The 21,679-nt window shown below is 40.3% G+C and overlaps 4 protein-coding genes across 5 annotated transcripts; 3 read left to right on the top strand and 1 right to left on the bottom strand.

Annotated features, from left to right (window-relative positions):
• The first annotated feature begins 282 nt into the window (after positions 1-282).
• Positions 283-9,073, top strand: mcm7 (minichromosome maintenance complex component 7). Of its 2 annotated transcripts, none has more exons than XM_086157954.1 (14): positions 283-455; positions 2,324-2,403; positions 2,809-2,973; positions 3,136-3,260; positions 3,412-3,592; positions 3,670-3,807; positions 3,888-4,037; positions 4,128-4,242; positions 4,345-4,476; positions 4,724-4,807; positions 5,094-5,571; positions 5,679-5,847; positions 7,579-7,688; positions 8,143-9,073. In XM_086157954.1, the coding sequence occupies exons 1-14, from the start codon at positions 425-427 to the stop codon at positions 8,366-8,368; spliced, it is 2,184 nt and encodes a 727-aa protein (XP_086014080.1). In that variant the 5' UTR covers positions 283-424; the 3' UTR covers positions 8,369-9,073. The 2 variants fall into 2 exon arrangements, with proteins under 2 accessions (XP_086014080.1, XP_086014081.1); XM_086157955.1 differs by lacking the exon at positions 283-455 and adding an exon at positions 1,705-1,777.
• A 476-nt stretch (positions 9,074-9,549) lies between these two features.
• Positions 9,550-12,224, top strand: and4 (actinodin4). The gene is made up of 5 exons (XM_086157956.1): positions 9,550-9,563; positions 10,007-10,057; positions 10,166-10,210; positions 10,296-10,456; positions 11,338-12,224. The coding sequence occupies exons 2-5, from the start codon at positions 10,015-10,017 to the stop codon at positions 12,115-12,117; spliced, it is 1,029 nt and encodes a 342-aa protein (XP_086014082.1). The 5' UTR covers positions 9,550-9,563; positions 10,007-10,014; the 3' UTR covers positions 12,118-12,224.
• Positions 12,225-12,811: 587 nt separating this feature from the next.
• Positions 12,812-17,511, bottom strand: cops6 (COP9 signalosome subunit 6). The gene is made up of 10 exons (XM_086157953.1): positions 17,433-17,511; positions 16,574-16,699; positions 16,321-16,452; positions 15,763-15,851; positions 15,330-15,392; positions 15,196-15,243; positions 14,919-15,033; positions 14,625-14,717; positions 14,312-14,412; positions 12,812-13,258 (listed from the first exon to the last, which is right to left on the bottom strand). Exons 1-10 carry the CDS (start codon positions 17,500-17,502, stop codon positions 13,118-13,120), a joined length of 978 nt encoding a protein of 325 aa, XP_086014079.1. The 5' UTR covers positions 17,503-17,511; the 3' UTR covers positions 12,812-13,117.
• A 231-nt stretch (positions 17,512-17,742) lies between these two features.
• Positions 17,743-20,248, top strand: LOC147227885 (F-box/LRR-repeat protein 12). The gene is made up of 3 exons (XM_086157951.1): positions 17,743-17,899; positions 18,036-18,111; positions 18,472-20,248. Exons 1-3 carry the CDS (start codon positions 17,799-17,801, stop codon positions 19,504-19,506), a joined length of 1,212 nt encoding a protein of 403 aa, XP_086014077.1. The 5' UTR covers positions 17,743-17,798; the 3' UTR covers positions 19,507-20,248.
• Positions 20,249-21,679: the final 1,431 nt, after the last annotated feature.

The following is a 21,679-nucleotide window of genomic DNA, read 5'->3' as shown; positions in this document are numbered from 1 at the left end:
CAAATGTCATAAGTTGTATTTTCGTTATTTATGCGTTGAATTCTTTAGATTCTGCTGTTTACCGGTAGCTACCGACACGAGTTCATAAGCGGGTCACTCTGCAGAATGAAGTCCAATCATCGCTTTTCGCGCCATAACTGACAAACAAGACGGAAGTCAGTAGAGTCACGTGACGTAAGTTCACCCGCAGCTTTCGCGCCATCACGAAGGCCCGCCTCTTCGCGGCGAAAGAGACAACACGATTGGCTGCTTGGGACGTCAGACTCGCGCCACTTCTTGCAACACGACCGCGAGAAGCGTCCTCTCGGAGCGTCAACACCGGACACCGGGAAAAGTGAAGTGATTAACCCGTCGATTTTAAAGGAAATTTGAAGCTCAAGTTAGTTGAATTGAGAAATATATTTTGCGAATAACCTCTACAGTCATGGCTCGAAAGGATTATGAAGCAGAGAAAGGTAAAACCATTCACTTTCTCGAACGGCATTGTAGCAACAGGTTGTCACACATCGCTGAACCAACGCCTCGGAAACAGTATAAAACAGATTCCCGGTACACTTTTTTTGACAATCCATACCAAACGTATGTTTCATTTTCATGGTGCAGTACAAATGACGCCGGTCTCGAGTACTCAATCGATTTTGTTGCATCCCTGTATGCACAAAATGATCTTAACTACACAATATGCCATATGTAAAAATGTTTATGGTAACTGTAGGTCGTTCATGGGTTGTTTTAGTCTTGGTCGCAGTAGAAGTACGTTACTTTTTGAATTGCTGACTGACCTCATCTGCCTCATTGTCGATGGGCTTTGACTATCCGGTGACCCGGATGAGTGAGTGCTGAAACAAAGGAGCAGGCGCCACCGTCCAAGCACATGTCCTGTTCGCTCTATGTAGGTTTTAACAGGTAGTCTGCACCTCCTTAGTCACACGGCTATATATCAAACTCTGACGTTGTCACAATATTATTGTCATATTAGTTGTAGCACCCCTAAATCAGAAAACATTCTTTGCTAAACTCGCTATCTTCTGTCCACTGACCGATGGTACTGCGACGATGCGTTAGCATGCTAACCAACTAGCTAGCCACACTTAGTGAATGCCATGTACGTTAGCTTCCAAGAGTTACAGACTGTATCATTTTGCGCTCCAGTATGATATCCCGGCTGGTGAGTTTACTCACCAGCAATCCAGTTTAGTTTTTGAAATGTCGAACTCTTGGCGTTTTGTGTGTCGCTAGTCCAATTGTCTTGTGTTTTGTTAACAATTAACGGACGTGCAAGAAATTGACCACGAGTGTATATGTACTTAAAGACAGCATGATAAAGTATCCAACATATTAGTGGTAAAGTAGTTCCTCGTCTTAAGTATTCGGAACAAAAATTGTATCGTTCATTTTATTTCTAACAACGTTTATAGCTATCACGTTTTTGATTACACTTCCTTAAAACTTTCTAATGACTTTCAGGGACGGGATGCGTTACATACGACCACAATGTTGAGCATTTAAACGCCGCCGACACATCAAAGTTTTGATAATAGGAAAATTAATACAGAAAGTGCTTATTTTCTAAATAAGTTTGCTAACCACTGCTAACGTAGGAAGATGGCTGGCCATGGCGTGAACATGGTCAGCCCTAATTTTAAGAGCGGAAGAATCGCGGAGGGATATCTTAAAGTGACGAGGCACAAAAGCCATGTGCTGCTTTGTTTACAAAAACATCCTTGAACACAGAAATAACTAATCAGCGCGGCACATTTTGTACAACGATTGCAAAGTAAGTTGCATGCTTGCATTATCGCGCTTGAGATAGTTTACTTTCATCTTTGATGCAATGAAACGTTCTTTGCAGTTACGGGTCTTTAAAGAAGAGAGGGTAATTTAAAAAAAAAAATGGACACTGACTCTGTATTGACATCTCATGGTGACGCTATTTGCTGCGTAACGCCAGTTATTTCACCCTCAAAACTATTAGTGGCTACATTACGACTGCATTTCACTTTGTACAGTACATCAGGGGCAGAGTGTGCTCTACTGAAGGCAGTAGTGACTCATCGAGATCACAGAATGCCATGTTACTCAACAAAGGCGCCCGTCGTAGGACAACAAATTAGCCCTCTGAATGTAGGCCCTCTGGTAGTGGTTTGTTCATCACTTTCAATATATTTCAATACCAAAACGGCCTAAATAGTAACAAATTAAAGGGTAATGTTAGTGGCCACAGTTTATTTGTATGTGATATGCTAACAAGCACCCCACATGGCCTTACCAGATTTAGGCTGTGCTGTGAAGGGCTTGGCTAATTATTTATACCTTTTTACAGAGAAATGTAAAAGATTCCTTCAAGAGTTTTACACAGAAGATGATAATGGGAAGAAGCAGTTCAAATATGGAGCACAACTTGTAAGTATAAGTCCCACCTAATGTCTTCCTGTTGTTTGACTAGTGTGACTAGGGATAATATGTTCCACATACTCACATCACACAAAAGTTTAAAACTGGAATACTTGTGCCAAGTGGCTCAACAAGAAGAAAGAAAGAAACCAGTTGTCTTTTAGTGTTTTAAATCCCCTTTTAATCTATCTGTTAAATCAATTTATTGGTATCTGCCATCCCCTCTTGTGACAGAATGAGCCCTTTTTATGACATCTTCTGCAATATAGACCTGAAAATACATTGAACAGATGATTTGCTTTGTAAAATACCCATCTAATTAGCTGATCACTTGTGGGTCTTTTTTATTGTTTAAAATGTGCAGTATTCCAAGACAGGTGTGCATTTAAGTCACCCATCAATTTGTGTTCACAGGTGGCACTTGCCCACAGGGAGAAAGTGGCCTTGTTTGTGGACCTGGATGATGTGGCAGAGGAAGACCCTGAGCTGGTTGAGAATATCTGTGAGAATGCCAAGCGCTACACAGGCATCTTTGCAGATGCTGTCTATGAGTTGCTGCCAGAATATAAAGAAAGAGATGTAGGTGGAGCCGACACACTATTTTGATAGATGTATACAATATTGTGTGTATAGCAAAGCAGTATAAATTACTTAAAATCTGAAATATTGAATGCCTTGTGTTGATGCTTTCATTATATACTAACTGAGAAAGGTGGAAAATCTCCCCCTTTCTCTGCTAAGATTGTGGCCAAAGATTCTTTGGATGTGTACATTGAGCACAGACTGATGATGGAACAGAGGACCCGTGATCCTGCAGACACACGTGATGCACGCAACCAATACCCTTCAGAACTCATGAGGAGATTGTATGTTAAATTAAAGCCTGTCCAGAATTTTATACTGATATTCCTATACTTTTAATATCTAAAATTATGTGAAATTGCCTTTAATTTTGGTCATTAGATCTGGCCATTATCTCAAGACTCCCTCTTTACATAAAAAATGATTTTCCTACAGCGAGATGTACTTCAAGCCTCCAAGTACTGCTAAACCCAAGGTGGTTCGTGATGTACGAGCTGACAGCATCGGGCATCTGGTAACAGTTAGAGGTATTGTCACCAGAGCAACTGAGGTCAAACCAATGATGGCTGTCGCTACATATACCTGTGACCAGTGTGGTGCAGAGACCTATCAACCTGTAAGTTTTACTCATGCAAGCATTTTGAGTCATGCAGTGGGGTCGGCGTCCTTCATGTTCTTCTGCCTATCTTACAGATACAGTCACCCACCTTTATGCCCCTCATCATGTGTCCTAGTCAAGAGTGTGTCACCAACAAATCTGGTGGTCGACTCTACCTGCAGACCAGAGGCTCAAAATTTGTCAAATTCCAAGAGCTGCGCATTCAGGAACATGTAAGCTTGACAATCTCATTTAACAGCAGTGGTTACAGGAAGTGGACTATTGTGTCATTGGTCGTGTCCATGTGCCGCAGAGTGACCAGGTGCCTGTGGGGAACATTCCAAGGAGCATGTCTGTGTATGCCCGTGGGGAAAACACCCGTCTTGCCCAACCCGGAGACCATGTCTCCATAACAGGAATTTTCCTTCCACTGTTGCGCACAGGCTTTCGGCAGGCTGTCCAGGTCAGCGATTTATTTATTTTTTATATACAATAGCTGCAAGCTATGTGTCACTGAATATTTATTTATCTGCTAATTTTTTGTTTGTCTTAGGGTCTCCTCTCAGAGACCTATATGGAAGCTCACAACATTACGCTCATGAACAAAACTGATGACGATGAGCTTGGCAGTGAAGAGCTGAGTGATGAGGAGCTGCGTAGCATCACAGGTATGAGGCTGTGTGGTGGGTGGTATATATATCGTGCTCAAACCTGAGATACCAGGTTAAATTAGTCTTCAAGAGGTTAATTTGGTTGTGTCCTTTTTGTAGAGGAAGGCTTTTATGAAAAATTGGCTGGATCAATAGCCCCAGAGATCTATGGACATGAGGATGTGAAGAAGGCTCTACTCCTGCTTCTGGTTGGGGGAGTAAAACAAGCTCCCAAAGGCATGAGAATTAGAGGTGAGATTTGGCCCCTCACAGTTTATATAATTCAACTTGAAATATTTATCCAGTTTCTCACATAAAATGGCAAGCTGCAAATCAACTATAAACATAAGTAAGCAGTCATCATTGTCAAGTTAATCCTTCATTTAATGACCACGAAGTGTAAATTATAGACTTGTCTTGTGAAAGTTGTTAGGCATATTTGTGACGTTTGTCTGTCCTCATTAAAAAGCTGCTTCATGCTTTTCTTTTGTTCCTTTAGGCAACATAAACATCTGCCTGATGGGAGACCCTGGAGTTGCAAAGTCCCAGCTTCTGTCCTACATTGACCGCCTAGCTCCTCGTAGTGAGTCCGGTTCTGTTGGTTGGAATTAAATACCTACTTTTTTTTTTTTTTTTCATATTTTAGATCCTGCTAAATCTTTTCTTTTCATCAGGCCTTACATGGTAAATCACCAATATGTGTACTTGTGTGGGTGTCTGATGTGGAGTTAGGTTGGAGAGGAAATAGCAAAGTAAATTGATATGAGAACTCCTAATGAAGACATGATTCCTTGCTTTGGGGACAATTTGGAACCTAATCCTGTGAAGGTCTAATTTTGCCCCTGTTGTGTGTCCAATGTTATTTTCAGGTCAGTACACAACAGGCCGTGGGTCATCTGGTGTTGGTCTGACAGCCGCAGTTATGCGGGACCCCCTTACTGGAGAAATGACCTTGGAAGGTGGTGCCTTAGTGCTTGCTGATTTGGGTGTCTGTTGCATTGATGAGTTTGACAAGATGGCTGATGCTGATCGCACAGCGATTCATGAGGTGATGGAGCAGCAGACCATTTCTATAGCAAAGGCTGGTATTATGACCTCCCTCAATGCGCGTTGCTCCATTCTAGCTGCGGCCAACCCAGCTTATGGTCGCTACAATCCCCGAAAAAGCATTGAGCAGAATATTCAGCTTCCAGCTGCTCTACTGTCTCGTTTTGACCTGCTCTGGCTAATCCAAGACAAGCCAGATTCAGATGCCGATCTGCGCCTTGCCCAGCACATCACCTATGTCCACCAGCACTCCCGCCAACCACCAACACACTTTACTCCCATCAGCATGAAGTTAATGAGGTGAGGAGCAGAGAAACCCAGCATTGCTGAATAGTTGAATATTTGAAACAGACTTAATGGTCAAACATTTTTGTCTCCACTTTTTTTGCAAATATGATTCCGTCCAGACGTTTCATCGCTGTATGTAAGAAAAAGCAGCCTGTGGTTCCAGAGTCACTGGCCGATTACATCACTGCTGCATATGTAGAAATGAGGAAGGAGGCGCGGGTCAGCAAGGACACCACCTTCACGTCGGCTCGTACCCTCCTCTCCATCCTCCGTCTGTCCACTGCACTGGTGAGGATGCCACCAACACTTTGATGGTCTGAAAGAACAAAATGCCCTTTTTCTTACTCAAAACCCTATAGTGGGTCTCATATTTTTTCAAGTATTTTCTATTGAAAGGGCCACTCTTGCTCTCAATGCATTTAACTTGTAGATTCATGCTGATTTAAAGTTTAACAAAGTTCTGAGTACAGAGGTTCAGTGTGCGCTAAAGTGCTTACAGTGCAGATAGTAGTGATTACCTGGTCTACTGCAGTGTGAGCACTTCTTTCCCACGCTGGACCAAAACTCCAGTCTAAAAGGAGTTTGTCATTGCTGATGCTTCAGTGGTGCCAAATCATGAGCAATATATTCATTTTTTTAGCAGTTAGTGGAAGGATTGTAATGAAACAGGGTTTGATGGCGACCCTGCCTCTGGGTGTCAAAAGTGCTGTTTGTGCAGGTAGCGGTCATCAGCCTACTGCAAAACCAGCACTTCAGGCAGACAGGTGAGCACTGTGCTGCACTTCGATGTCCACAAGAGGGCAAACAGTCGTCATGATTTTTCGGATGTACTAAGAATGTTATCCCTATTTGTCATTAAGTTAGACTTAATGATCCCTTTGAGGTACTTCAGCCGTCATTATTTGAAATCAGAGTTGTTCAATAGACCTAACTGCCAGGAACCTAATAAACGTGCATGAATATGATTCTCCTCTCGATCTTGTATTTACAAATGTTTGTTACTTTATGCTCCTTACTTATCCCAGCAGGAATTTTCTAAATCAAAATTGAAACCTTTCCATTTGCATAACAAACCTCAATTGATTTGGGTATAAAGTGAATTTGTAAGGCACTATTAAATTTGGTGTTACAGATATGTACTTTGAAAGAGTTTTGAATTTAACCTTTGTGTGCCAAAATGGGCACACACTTGAACCTACAGGGTTGATCCTGACTATGTCAATAACATATCTATTCTGTCTGAATGGGACCAGCACCTTTACCAGCACTGATTTAACCTCAACACATGTTGGATAATTCATGTTTTAAGAACAGGGATTATTGTATTGTTTATTTCTTATGTATGAAAACAGTTTTGAGTACATTGTTGAAACTGCTCAAAGTAATGAAAAAAAGGTACACTGTTGGGACAGTAGTATATAATAGTATGATATGCTCTAAAATGAGGACATTTGCCTGAAATAAGGAGCATCTACAAAGACTTAAGATAGCTTTGATGTGACACAGGTTGCTAACCCCTGAACCCAACTACTTTCAAGTTTGGAAAGAGATCAAGAAGTCTGTTTTTTGTTTTTGAAAAAAGGTTAATTCCCAGGAAATAGTCTGATCCTGGCCAGCTTTGCTGGGTGGGCAGTCAGCCTGTATTTGAACTGAGCAGCTGTGCAAACCCATGCAAAACTGACCAAGATTAGAAAATACATCATTATGAAGAGTCATATCTTCAACTCGTTTTTCCCCTTTTTTTTTTTTTTTCTTTTTTTTTTTTTTTCCCCCCCCTCTTCCCTTTGGGACAATTTCAGCTACTGAGACTTGAGACTTGCTGGTGTTGAGAGGCGGAGACTTGGGCAATTGCCGGCCATCACAGAGGGCATTGCACTTGTCTCGGTCTGACAGTGCCGGCACAGCGCAGCCTACGTTATCAAGATGGATTGAGTTAATGTTCCCAGTGTGATAAGTTGTATGTTCATGATTCTGTCAAACCACCATCAGTAAAGATCTTTTTCTGGTTCTCTGCATCAGACTCGGCTCCGCATGATGGATACTGTAGAAAAGGAGGATGTCAATGAAGCAATGAGACTAATGGAGATGTCCAAGGATTCACTTCAAGCGGACAAGTCCAGTACCACAAGGTCAGAATGCAATCTTAAACCTCAAACTATTTTAACAACCACACTAAGCCAGCCCAAAAGTCCCCATAATATGATTTTCCTTTGACTTTAGACCCCTTTTATGACCCTTTTGGATTCCAGTAAGAGTAGCTATTCATGCTGGGGAAGGTTGTGAAACTTGAGCTCTTGTCACACCTGCATCTGATCTTTAGTATCAGGTCTTGTGCTGTGTGAACTATTAACATACCACTGCATGTCTGAATGGGGCTACACATTATATCTTAAGTTCATATCTAAGGGGAATAGTTCTGCAACTTTTTTTTTTTTAGATGAGGGAAGGTTAAAATTTTCCACCAGTTCTGTATATCCATGTTGCATGTTTTTTTTTTTGTTTTTTTTTTAATTTAAAAAAAAATTAATTCATGGTCTACCAAGTACTAAATGTTTTTGTATGCCCCCCCCCCCCCCAATGCAGGACTCAGCGCCCATCTGATGTCATCTTCTCTCTGGTGCGCGAGCTTGCCACAGAGGGTGTGACAGGTCATGGTGGCTCTGGTGGATTGGTCCGCATGGCTGAAGCGGAGCAGCGGTGCATCTCCCGTGGTTTCACACCAGCCCAGTTCCAGGAGGCTTTGGAAGAGTATGAGGAACTGAATGTGTGGCAGATCAACCAGGCCCGTAGTCGTATAACTTTTGTCTGAAAAATCTGGCAATGGACATTTCCCAATACCGTTCATTTAACCCCGCTGATGCAAAACTGGATCAATTCCCATCATTTATTTTTTTCATAGTTCAATAAAAACGGGGAATAATTGAGCTTTATCTTTAAGATTCCATATTCATCAAAAAAATTGTTTGTAAATATGTATGTCAGACTTTGTAGCGCTTTCCAGAGTTCTCTGCTTCTGGGTTCTTTGAGCATTTCTGTGCGTTTTATACATTGTAATGCATGTCTGACAGGTTAACTTTGGTCACTATATTTGAAATTATAGTTGTCATGAAAAGATAATTATGCTTTGTGTGCATTGCTTTCATTAAGATTCCTTTTGTACAATGCAAATGGTTTATTATTTTGGTGTTTTTTTTCTGCCAAAGGAGCCGTGTTGATATAATTGCAGCCTTCAACCTTGTAAATATTGCTGTTAAACCTTGGCAACATAGGTTTGAAACTAACAATTACTTTTATTGTAGTTCATATATAAATCCTCTCTTAAAACTATTACTTTGTGTCTTCACATAGTATGTTTTGTGTCACTGTTTGAACATGGACAGCTATTAAACTTCTCACTTCCAGGTTAGAATTTCAAAAAAAAATTTGATATGGTGTAATTTGAACACTTGTTTTTGTATTCTACCATCTACATTATTTAAAGAATAAAATTTCGCCTCTTGTCCAGTTACTCAAACTTACTAAAACCAGCATCCGTCTTAAAACCAGAGCATATGATCAGGTTGATTTTTAAGGACCTCTCAACTTAAGGATTTTATTGAAATTCATTACAAAGTTGGGTTCTTTTGAGTGCAAAGCTTCATTGTGAAAGTGTATAAAGACTATTAGGTCATCTAATTTTTTGCTTGAATATTGTTAGCAGGCGCCATTTTCCACCACAGAAGCTGTTGTCCCAGCAGGTGACCACTTCCTCTGCTTTATTAGGAGTTCTCTGTTTGAAGTTTCAGCTCGTTATAACTTTGCCGGTGAAGACAGGGAGGTTTTTAGTTTTAATTATTGCCAAAGGCTCCTTATTAAATTGTATTTAGAGGGAGGAGGAGAAGAAAAAGTTGGACCTGGATATGCTGAAATCCTATTGGGTAGGAGACAGTGTTTCGTGGAGACACTGATGCCTGTATTTAACCCCCGTGGCCTTGTGGTGCAGCGAGGACAGCTGCCTGGTCCAGGTGAGTAGTGCATGATAGTGTGTGTTTTGCTCAGGAAAACCTATATCTACTAAATAGTCATTGTCATTTAGTAGTATGGTATGGAAACTGAATCAAACTAGTCTGAAGTATTTCAATCTCTTTGTGATTTGTTAAATTGTGTGTGCATTGATATTTACTAACTACCTGCTTTGAACTGAACACAGCAGGTTTTGTGAGTTTTTTTCATGACAGGTTAAGATTTACATTTATAAAAAAATCTGCAGAGATGTTTCTTCAGTGAAATTGGCCTGGTTATTTAGGAAGAGTGGAACGAGTTCTTTCTAAAACTGGCAATAATTAAGTTTTGTCGATTTAAAAAGTTTGGAAATACCTTTTTTTAAATGTATTCCAACACATTAGAACCATTAACTGCCGTTCTTCTGAATGACACTTTTTGATTAATGCTTCCTGTGATGTTCCAGGGGTCAAAATGATTTCTACTTTGTGGTTGTGTTGTTTGACATGGCTTCCAGGTCAGTTCCACTCCTTTGATGTGCCACTGGAAAATAAATGAATGTAAATAAAATAAATGTCACAGTTATGAGCTTGACATCTCACACAGAATGTTTTTCCTCCTGCAGGGCTACTTGAGGCCAAATCACTGTTGAATGCCATCAAACAGGAAGGTAACCACATAAGCTTCCTCGGGACAAAAGTATGGTCTTGCAGTACTGCAATTGTGCTTTTTCACTTGCTTCACTCTTTCCACAGAGATGGCTCCTGTTAGAGATGTCGGCATTGACTCTGAAAAAGCAAATGGCTTTCTGACTCACTCCCGACCCAAACGAAATGTCGATCCCAGATGGTACCGAGGGAACCCAGACTTCCAGGCCTACTACCGCTACTACAGCAGCATTGGACACACGGAGGGGGTGAGGAGCACACCCTGCTTGCCTGAAACACTTTCTGATCCCTCATTTTTAAAATATTTCCAAAATATGTACATGAAAAAGGGTCAGTAATGTTAACTACAGCACAAGCGTAGTGAGTACATTGATAGCATTACCTGTTTATAATACTTTGGAGATGTATCTTTGTGCAATTTAATGTAAAAGCTAATGTGGGGCAGACAACTGGAAAAGTTTTGCAGCGCTAGAAACTTTTTGAAAAAAATAAAAAAGTTGTAGACTAATGATGTGAACTTAAAGGCACATATATTCATTTGGTTAATTCTTTGCAGTTTACAAATGTTTTTAGAAGGAGATATTTCTCTCTGAAAGATATATCCTGCCAATAACTTATTGTATTCATTTTTACACAGCTAATTGTCCATGCTCAGTGGATCCTTCTGTAAATTCTGACTTTCATCCAAAGCACATAGACACAAGCACATAAGCACATATTCTATACTCTTTTGGTGTGATAAGAAATATATATATAGACCTACTTTTCCACATGTCACTTCTCTTTTATCACCTTGCAGTTCCAAAACACTTTCACGCTGCATATGCATTCACACCCTGATGGCAGCAGAGCAAGGCTCTGACCAGACCGTCAGAGAAACAGGGTTTCAGTGTCTTGGCCAAGGATACATCAGCATAGATAGATGTACAGCCAACCTTCCAATAAGAGGGGCGTCTGTTCTGGCAACTGAGCCACAGCTGCCCCATGTTTGATAAGATTGTATGAATTAGAAATCCTACCATCAAGTGAACCTTTTTTGAAAGGCAAACTTTATAATTGTTTTCAAAATTAGGAAAATGAATGTCAAACTCATTGTCTCAAGAGGTTCCTTTTTCTTCTCATGTCTCAGCTCTATGAGATCGACAAGCTGCGGATGCTTTACCAGCAGATGCGATTCCTTGAACACGCCTACGGCCCAAACGCTTCTTATTTCCAGAATAAGCTGGGGGTGCCCATGATAATGTGTGACCCAAACACAGACAAAAAATGCAAAGTGGCACCTCCTCCTCCTCCCATGAAAGGGGTCCCCAAGCCTTCAGACCCCCCAGTGACCCCTCCTCCTTTCCCTCTTGCGCCTGCTATCTCCCAGGCCGATGTGCTCTTCCTGTGCAATAAGAAAGACCCTCTGTGCAAGCCCCACATTGTCTACCTGCCCACTGGAGCTGTCCCTGTGCTTTGTGATCCACGCTACCACCCCAACTGCACTCCTCAAAAGACCCCTGCCACTTTGCCCCCACCTCCTCCCCCTCCACTCAAAAAGTCTGCCCCTCCTCCACCAATGATAGTCAAGAAGCCCCCTCCAGTCCCCATCCGTACCTTCAAGGGTATGGAGTATGACTGCGATCCCTACTGGGATCCCGACTGCCTGATAGACCACCCACCAAGGCCCATCAAAGGGAAGGTTCTGGGCCACCCACAACCACCACCACCTCCTGTAGAAGAGGAGGAGAGTGATCCTGTGGTGGAGCCAGAACCCCCTGCGCCGATTGAGAAAAAATTGGTCCATTACCCCTACCCTTACTATTACTCTCTCCCATATGACCCGAGAGATGAGCTGTACGACCCAGTCCGCTTCCAGTACCCCAAGCCTGACGCGGCTGCCGATGAGCCTGCAGAGGAGAGCCAATAGGATGGATTGGAAGAAATGTTTCTCTTCAACCAAAAAGACTTTGAATTAAAACATCCCATATTTTGAAGAATTGACTTGACTTCCAACTTCAGCCATTAACCAAAGCATGAACAGTTGCAGTGTTTCTTCAAGTGAAAATAAACAGACAACTGTGAATGACTTATGGTATTACTGTGGAATTTCCTGTCGGCATGAAAAAGGCGGTTTTCAAGATACTACAATTTAATGCTAATGATTTAAAAAATTAGAATGTCTACGTTTTTTTTTCCTTCAATGAACAACTTGCCTTTTTAGCTTTTCCTAATACATTTGAAAACCTCCCGTTATTACATGGCAAGAAAAAGCACACCAATAAAGCAGGAGCACCAACAGGCAGGTGGTGCTTCTAGTTAGTTTCAATTCTTCCAATCATAACCCATTTCAAGAGTTACTACAAGTCTCCTATAGAGTCCCCCCCACCGTCTTGCTGTCTGTATAGAGGGCCGGAGGCAAACAAAACAGTAGGAACACAACTTCAAACAACAACGTAACTGCAGACTCTCAGCTCCTGAAATTAAATTTGCAACTACAACACTTCCACACAGCAGACTCCCATGAGCTCATTTAAAAGTGCACTGTGGACTTTTTAGAAGCTGCAGAGTCTATGCCCTTATCATTTATGTGCACAATTAAGGCTTAAAGAGGAGAGTCACAGTCCCATGGAAAAACAGCAGATCATTTATTACTTACAGAAACATCAAACAATAAAACAAATAAGTAAAATAATACAATGCTCATGTACAGTCGATTTTGTAGCCGTGCACACCCAAGAAAGAATCTACATCGGTGCAGTTTTCTGGGTTAACAATTATCACTGGTATCTTTAAGTCCATTTGGACACACTTGAGGATGAATCTACTCTTGGAAGCTGCAGTCGGTGTAAGAATGTGACCAAAATACAAATGAAGAGACAGACCGGGGGAAAAAAGAAACTGCAGTGCTTATTTGCCTCGCTGCCAGCTCAGAAGAAAAGCCCTCTCATCCTCCGGCCGATGCCCTGTCTGTCGTACAGGACGTTGAATTTGTTTATGAACTGGTTCATGCTGTTGCAGGTCTTGGTGATGGTGCCTAAGTAGGCCATGAGGCCCACGTCGTTACATTGCTGCATGGAAACGAAGAGGTACAGTTTAACAGGAGGTTTTGCTCCAAACTTCACTCATAATAATGTACCGGTATCAGAATCATTTACAGTGAAGACTGAAGAAGCATGCAATTTTACAGAACTAGTGTGTGTCTTTTAAATAAATGCCACAAGAAACTTTGAGGGAAGATACCCAACCATCTGAGGACAAATCAACCCTAAGCTTATGACCATAACCTGTTTGGAAAAACCTGGTTGACATGGAAAACAATTCTGATTGTTCTAATGCTTTCTCTATTTCTGATTCAGATAGAAGTCTCGATGTCTGCTTAGGTATGTAAAATTACTTATCAGGTACACAATGTGATTCATCAATTGAATCGTTTCTGAAGAACAGTATTATGAATAGTTAAACTATAATTTTGTTTATTCTGCATAACATTCACAATAATTTAAGATTAGTCAGAACAGTAATCTGACATGTTACATGAATACCAATGTTGGATTGAAGTTCCATTAGTATTTAATTTTCTAGAACTTTTCCTGTGATTGTCATGTATCTGCCAATTAAATTCCTTTTGATTTTTTCCTTCCAGATCTGTAGGTACAGTGTTTTCAAGCAGTTTTTAGCTAGTCTGTTGAGATTAAAGGTGACAAAGGAGTAAGTAGTTGAAAATTTCATTCATGATTTTAAAAAGTCTACATTTGCTCCAGGACAAAGGTATTAGCACATTACAATTATTTCAACCTGAATTAGTAAAGGAGTAAACAAAAAACATTTAGTTAACAACAACCACAATGCTGTATCATAGACTATTGCACAAACATAGATAAATACCTCCCATTCCTACTGTACTGGGTCTACTTGGCAGCTACTCAAATAAAATATAACTACATATATAATTAATTTATATCTAGAACATTTGCCCTAATAATTTAGTGTATTTTTTTCCAAAATCCACTAAAACTACCTGTGATGGCATTAATTGGAACATCTGTAATATTTTGTTTTTAAATAATCAATGACATAAAACCTGGGCAAACATATGGAAATAACCAAGAACAGTAGCTTACATCATAGAAATCTGTTTTAAATTTTGTAGTGCTGAGAACAGGCAGTCTGTGGCACAGAGCATTGGCTTCTCGAAGGATCTCATGGTTAAATGGCACCTCTCCTGTGAACCAAAACGTCAGAAAATTGAGAAGTAACATGGTATAATTATGTAGTGATTTTTCCAAGATATTGTGAGACAAGTCTTGTAATCATGAAAGTGTGTTTAGAGGCCTCGTGTAATGATATGAAGGGAACATCTAATTTGAGAAACAGGTGTTTTCCACACATTCTTTGCCTTCACTGGCCTGTTAAATGGCTTACTGGTTGTCTCACCTGCTTCCACAGCTTTGACATACTCTAAAATGATCTTCACCCGGCTGTGGAGCATCTTTATCGCGCTGTGCTGGGCTATAAGGTGTTCAGCGACTGTCACACAGAGATTGGGATTTTTTTAGGGGCAATACATTTGGAACTGACATTTTCTTGACATTTAATTCAAAATCTGACACGAGAGCATGAAGCATACAGTGCTTCACCCTGTTTGCGCTGCTTTAACCTGATGTACTAACTTCTGCCAATGTGATACAAGCTTTTATGTTACTAAAAATTAGCGACAGCCCATCCTACCTGTTGAGTTTTCTCCTGTGCCGGTTGCTGTCATCCGAGCAACATGGTCAACACCAATTCTCTCTGCTTCCTCTGTAGCCAGAGTGTAAGTCAGCTCTGCAAACAACATGGTAGCCTGGAGAAGAAAACAAAACAAAGCAAAACAGACAAAAAAAAAAAAAAGGCAACACATCAATGCTTGGAAACAAACGGTATATGTTAGAAGGCTTACAATGACATTAAGGTATTAGTTTAAAAAGGTAATTTGTGTATATTTTATGTAAAAAAAAAAAAGTACCTCCCCACTGATGATGTCGATGACAGACTCATATACACTAACAGGTAGCTTGAAGACAACACAACACAATTATTAGACAAAGGATCTTAGCACATGCTGATGTCTAAATGATGGGAAGAGGAAAAACAGCTTACATCAGTGTGTTTGGTCATGGGGTTAAGCTTGAGGAAAAGAGGACTCTCAATAATCTCGCACACCTGGAACAGGAGGGAAAGGACACTGATTATGTTCTCCATACAATTATAATAAATATCTTATGACATCTCTGAATCATCCTCCAAAGTTTTTGCTGCTTTATGTGGGTTCTTTAAACTGGAATTTTCATGTGAACAACAAAACTAAAGGGTCATTAAAGCTCCTGCAAAATATTACAATATAAGTACACCAGGGATACTTCCATTATTACAGCTCTGTTAAACATAGCTCAGGTATCTAAAATCGCTCAAGGCCCATTCCATTATTCAATCAGCTGTGAATGGATCATGGATTAGTAAAGAGACATAAAGCAATAAGTGTCATGTGATCCTACCTCTAACTACACAAACCGAACGTTACAGTGTGACATACCTGCTTGTGGATGTGGATATCTGATTGGTCTGGAGGACCGCCAGTCGTATACCAGCCCAGGAATTCCATGTCTTTGAAAACCTGCTTGACTGAGAGGATATGGTAGATTTTGTAGGAAAACATTACAGCAAACTTTGATTAACATAAATGAGACAGATCTGAACTGTTGCGGACCAGCTGAGAATTTTCAGAAATCAAAAATTATCCCTCAACTTCTGGGTAACTATCTAGATTCAAAAAGTGTAGGACAATTTGGTTTATGTTTTAAAATACAATATTAACAGAATTATTATTATGTAGTACAGACAGGCAAGTGCAATAAAAGACACAAAATAATGCTCTGCTTGTAACAGTCGAAAATATTTAGAAAATCGAATCAGAACATATGTGTATGCATGTGAAGGAACAAACTAGTACTGGTCTGTCTCAAATAGTTATTTAAGTGGCATCTGGAAACTTTCTGGTGGGTTTGTACACCTGCATATCAGACATCCGGAAAAAACTATCATATTTGACAAAACAAGACAAACACTTGATATGTTCATACACAAAACTTACATTGCTCCTCCTTGGTGTAGTAGTACTCTTTGTCAATGTGCACTCTATCGTCAATGGTATGAGACAGCAGCTCAAAAGAGTTCATCACCTCAATGTTTCTACCCTCTTGCTTCCCAATCAGAGCTCCAATCACTGAGCACCGGAACAAAAAACAATTCATTTCACCTCTTTTATTCAATTTAACACAGGAAAAACAATCAATGACTTAACTGCATACAAGCTAAGTATTCTTTAGAATTTGCTGTTAGCCTACCCTGCATTGGTCGTCCCTCCTGAGAGCGAATACGTATCCAATGGTCTGATATGTTGAGAATAACCAGAGGATGTAAAGCCACAGAAACGCTCCCTGTGACACCAGAGGCCATAACACTGGGGCTGGCTGCAGAAAAAAAGAGAACACATACAAATAATTTCTTCATCGATCTGAAAGACACGGTAACATCAATAATAATCCAGCAAGGCTAGTTAATATTAATTTCATTTGATCTCCTCTATTTTTTTAATTTTAATTTTGATATTTAAAATTGTGTCATGCTTTCAAAATCCATACACAGATCAAGGAATTACAGATTATACGTTTGTGAAAAATAGCCTTCCTCTCTCTCAAACTAATGCATGAGACTAGTATTATTGATCAATAAATTGAATGTGTTTCAGCATCATTATTACATGACCCATCACTGGAAGCATTATCAATTACCCACAAATAATTTACACTGACACAGCGTTATGAAAAACACATCATACGAAGGCTGATGACCAACACAAGCTATTTGAAACGTTTGTTTGCATATAATTCAACTTTATTGAAGTGGCACGACTCGGATTAGCTTATAGTTGAAAACTAACTCGTACAACAGACTCGAGATGACAATGTTAAAGCAAATAAGTTAATTAGTCCGTTTACTGATAGTTTTAAACGACAGCTATGTAAAACGAGATTCACCCCAACTTATTCCGCTCATGTCAGCAAGCTCACTGCCAGTGAGTTTTGACTACGATTCATTATCTAAGATCACCACTATAGCTAAATGTGTCGCACACATGACATTTTGCATGAAGAGTCTAATTTACAGAATCCAGATATTGTGATTTCATATAAAATAACTCGCCTGCCCCGTCCACTTCCATTCCTCCACCATTGCTGGTCGCCATCTTGTCCAGTGAACCGCGCATGCGCATCGGCCTGTCTGGTTAACGAACGTTGGACGGTAACGTTAAAATATATGGATGATATATAAACACATAAATTACTTCATGTGTATCATTGTTATTCATTATGAAAGAATCTGATTAAGAGAAAGTCGAGTTCAGGTTGAATGACACTTGTTATGGTATACATAAAGACGCAGGTTGTAAACTATTGCTAGGTCCCACAGCAAATGTGCAGCTGTTTCCTGCGGATTCCTGATTTGGGTGCAACCTGTGTGTCTCTGGATTTCAGTCCGTGTACAAGGTTGAAGTGTTTTGTTTACAAAATGGATGAATTCAAAGCCTGTAACCTGGACTACTTTCCAGAAAACATTTTAATTGACGTGTTTTCGTATTTGAGTGTACGTGAGCTCGTCAAAGCTGGGAGGTAAGCATATTTTAACTTTATCATCTGTGTTTTACCAGTTTTACGCCTTGTGGAGCAAAACTCATTGTTTGTGATTTTTTTTCTTTTGACTCTCACACGATCCAAGTTGCTTACTGCATTCACGGTGTTGTTTCAGAGTGTGTAAGAGATGGAGACGCCTCGTTAAAGACCAAAGACTGTGGAGACTTGTCGATCTGACAACGTGGAAAGGGGTAAGAAATGTCCCATTCATGAAGATTTATTTATTCCAATTTCTATTTTTTTTACACAATTTTTGTTTATACTTTGCTGTTTTTAAAATTCCCACAACCGATTATAAACGTTTGCATTGAAATTCTAATATTGTCCCTCATACTACCTTGCTATTAATGCTCACAGTAGGGCTTAGTGACTTGTCTTTGTGTTTGTGTGCATAAATTACTGTGGTCTTCCATGATTCTCTTGTTTGTGTAATTGATACTGTAAAGGCCTATTGCTTCTGCCACAAATATATTGACAGCAACAGTCTTTTACCTGCTACCCTCAGTCACCTTCTTCAACATTTATGTCATGGCCTGTTTATTGTGTGTTAGGTGACCTCCCGCAAACTTTGGGTGCTGCTGCGCCAGTACCTCGGCTGTGGACTAAGGTATCTAAGGTTGCGTGGTTTGCTGCTTTCTGCTCGAGGAGGCACCTTTATCTCTGAGTCTTGGCTCAAAGCCTTGTCCACGAAGTGCCCTCGTCTCAGTAAGTTGTACCTTTTGCATGCAGACCTGAGAAGCCTTCCCAGTTGCCAGCTCCTACCTCCATCTTTGAAGGTGCTAGAGCTGCGCGGCTGTGAGCTGCCTCCAGACTTTTTCAAACAGAGCTTGCCAACTTCATCTGCTGGCCAACATGAAAATGTAGAAGCCACCTCCAGTGTTGGTCCTCAACAAAAAAGAAAAAAGCTTGGCACTCCGTCAGGAATTTCTATTGAGAGATTAGTTCTTAATAGTGTTCCCTCTTTTACGGACCAGCACCTGCAATGTTTGACATCTTGGGAGAGGCTCAGTCATTTAGAGCTGCGTGACACATTTCGTGTAACTGCTAACGGACTGAGGAGCTGTGCTGCAAAGGATGGCATGTGTGGTGTGGAAGGGCTGTCCCGTCTTAAGTTTCTGGAAATTGGCATAACTGGGCGGCAGGGCTACCAGTTACAGATGGCCTCCCTGGGGTTAGGAGCAGGGTGGCTTGGGCTAGAGGAGCTAAGCCTTGGAGGTAAGGAGGTCGGGCCAGGCTTGCTCTGTGCCAGCCGCCTGAAGGACTTGAGGCGTTTGTGCCTAAAGGCCTGCACACTCAGTGAGATGCAGGTAGTGCGGAGTTGCAGAATGCTCCGCGGGCTCCTCAGACTGGAGTTTCTTGACGTGGTCTTCCAGCCGCGCCAGATTCCTCAGGTGGAGGAAGGAGAGGAGAGAGGTGACGAAGAAGAGAATGACAGTGAAGAAGCTGCAGGTGCAGGGAACAGCAATGAAGACAACAAAGCAGATATGGACAATCCCATTCCAAGTTTGCGTCGCTCACTGGCTGTTTTGCTACCGTGCTGCACTCTAGTTTTCACCAACTGCTCTGTTCAACTAAATGCAGACTAAATGTGTCTTCAGTGTGAGGAAGTGGATGATATTAATCTTCTGTTTCCAATAATTTCGTCATTATGAATATAATATCAATGAAATGGATGGCTGATTGATGTTTTTATCATTGTGTAAAACTAACATATTTTAAGCAGATTTGCAGGTTAAAAGGAAGTATGTAACATGCCATGTAGATGCTAAAACCGTAGTAGCGATTGGCCACGAAGGAAAATACTGTTGGTAAGACTTCACCTGTTTCCTGTTCATTCAGCCTCATTTTGATGTCAAGAGAATTTCTTTTCTTGAGTTGCTGAACAACATAACATTTTTAAACATGTTAATCTTTCTTCCACTATTTGTTCCTTCTTGTGTGTTCTCTCTTTTTCCTGGATATTTTTTTCAAGCAATTACAAACTACATTTTGTTTCATGTGTGTTTAAAATTGAACATTTGTGTGCTGACAATATATATGTTAGATTTGAGGTATAAATGTTTGAATGAAAATCAGTTTAAATAAATCTTTCAATGAATAGGTCTTGAAGTGTAACTTTTTATTGCATATTATTTCTTTCTCATTGTTTTCTTTGATATATTATTGCCTCAAGAAAAAAATGGATTTGGCTTATGTTGTAGCCTTTACAGTTTCGAAAAAATAAATCAAAAAGACACATCTGTACTGTTGTTCTATGGTATGGAACCACAATAGAAATACATCTCCTGTTTTAAATTTTGTAGAATAAATTAAGAAATATCTCTAAAATTATATCTGGAGTTTAGCAACAAACCCCATTTGCGACAGACAGTGAGTTTGTGTCCCTGTGACTGGCAAATAATCCCGACAGGGGGCCTTTCTGTGTTGAGTTAACACACTCTTCGCAGCCGCATGGATTCCCTTAGGGTTGTTTGTTTTCTTCCCAGAATCCCAAAACATGCAGTAGGTTAATTAGAAATCTCTAACTCCACCGTTGCATGGTCGGTGGAATGGACGAGAAATAAATGAATTGTTATCCATTTCATTGTGTCCTACTCACCTTTTCTTGTTTGTACAGCACTATGATGCTTAATAGATATATTTGCTATTATTATTTATAAATTATGAGGACATTTTGTTGGCAAATACTTGTGAAGATATTAAGGGGACTAGACTTATTGCCCAAGTTGTAAGCCCCCCTGCCCTATTTTTGTTTTAAATTCTTACAATAAATTTGATTTCAAAACATCTCTCTATTATTACAAAGGTTATAAAAATGAGCGCCTAGATATTCCCATCAAAGTGCAGGACATTACTTTAACCTAAAGAAAATAGCAGAGAACAATTGTGCTTTAATATTACTGAGGCAAAATCACGTTATTTCAAGGAAGTGTCTAATTGTATGAATATTGCTTAGTACAGGACAAAAACATACAAACATATCTTGAATAGTTTAGTTTTGTATTATAATCTCTAGTTCTTTTCTTCTTTCAGCTGTTCCCTTCAGGGGTTGCCACAGCTAATCAACTTTCTCCATCTAACCCCATTCTCTGTATTCTCCTCTCTCACACCAACGACCTTCATTTCCTCTCTCAATACGTCCAAAATTCATCTCTTTGGTCTTCCTTGAGACCAATTCCAGCATCTGTCTACCAATATATTCATCATCCCTCCTCTGTACATGACTGGACCATCTCAGTCTGGCTTCTCTAACCTTCTCTCCAAAACATCTAACATGTGCTGTTCCTCTGATAGACTCATTCCCGATCCTGTCTATCTTGGTCACTCCCAAAGAGAACCTTAGCATCTTCATCTCTGCAACCTCTAGCTCTGCTTCCTGCCTTTTCGACATTGTTACTTTTTCTAGGCTGTACAGCATCGGTGGTCTTCCCACTGTCTTGTGCACCTTTCCTTTCATTCTGGCTGATAATCTTTTCTCTACCCATTCCAACCCTCTTGAACCCATCTCTTCACCTCTTCCACACTCGCCACTGCTCTGGACTGTTGGCCCCAAGTACCTGAAATCCTCCAATTTCTTGGTTTCCACTCCCTATAGGTTCTTGGGCAAGTAATTAAGTCAGAAGTTCAATAAACTATGTTATATGATAATACTTACTCTATTAATTTCACCTTTTCTATTTTATAGTTCATATACATTCACTATTTACCATTTATGAACTCGAAAGTAGTTAAATCCCCTAAAGCCTTTCTGTCGACAGT

Source organism: Fistularia commersonii, chromosome 13 (genome assembly GCF_037954325.1).
Source record: "Fistularia commersonii isolate RoL2024-O1a breed Wild chromosome 13, RoL_Fcom_v1.0, whole genome shotgun sequence".
NCBI lineage: Eukaryota > Metazoa > Chordata > Actinopteri > Syngnathiformes > Fistulariidae > Fistularia > Fistularia commersonii.
This window is presented reverse-complemented; position numbering and strand designations above follow the sequence as displayed.

Bases quoted from the DNA above. Each gene is read 5' to 3' on its own strand.
- and4 (XM_086157956.1), top strand. From the start codon at position 10,015: ATGATTTCTACTTTGTGGTTGTGTTGTTTGACATGGCTTCCAG. The intron at 10,058-10,165 runs GTCAGTTCCACT...TTCCTCCTGCAG, and splicing joins TTGTTTGACATGGCTTCCAG to GGCTACTTGAGGCCAAATCA. The intron at 10,457-11,337 runs GTGAGGAGCACA...CTCATGTCTCAG, and splicing joins GCATTGGACACACGGAGGGG to CTCTATGAGATCGACAAGCT.
- mcm7 (XM_086157954.1), top strand. From the start codon at position 425: ATGGCTCGAAAGGATTATGAAGCAGAGAAAG. The intron at 3,593-3,669 runs GTAAGTTTTACT...CCTATCTTACAG, and splicing joins GTGCAGAGACCTATCAACCT to ATACAGTCACCCACCTTTAT. The intron at 4,038-4,127 runs GTCAGCGATTTA...TGTTTGTCTTAG, and splicing joins GCTTTCGGCAGGCTGTCCAG to GGTCTCCTCTCAGAGACCTA.
- cops6 (XM_086157953.1), bottom strand. From the start codon at position 17,502: ATGCGCATGCGCGGTTCACTGGACAAGATGGCGACCAGCAATGGTGGA. The intron at 16,453-16,573 runs GTAGGCTAACAG...TCCGGTGCTCAG, and splicing joins GGAGGGACGACCAATGCAGG to TGATTGGAGCTCTGATTGGG. The intron at 15,852-16,320 runs GTAAGTTTTGTG...ATATCCTCTCAG, and splicing joins CTACACCAAGGAGGAGCAAT to TCAAGCAGGTTTTCAAAGAC.
- LOC147227885 (XM_086157951.1), top strand. From the start codon at position 17,799: ATGGATGAATTCAAAGCCTGTAACCTGGACTACTTTCCAGAAAACATT. The intron at 17,900-18,035 runs GTAAGCATATTT...GTGTTGTTTCAG, and splicing joins GAGCTCGTCAAAGCTGGGAG to AGTGTGTAAGAGATGGAGAC. The intron at 18,112-18,471 runs GTAAGAAATGTC...ATTGTGTGTTAG, and splicing joins ATCTGACAACGTGGAAAGGG to GTGACCTCCCGCAAACTTTG.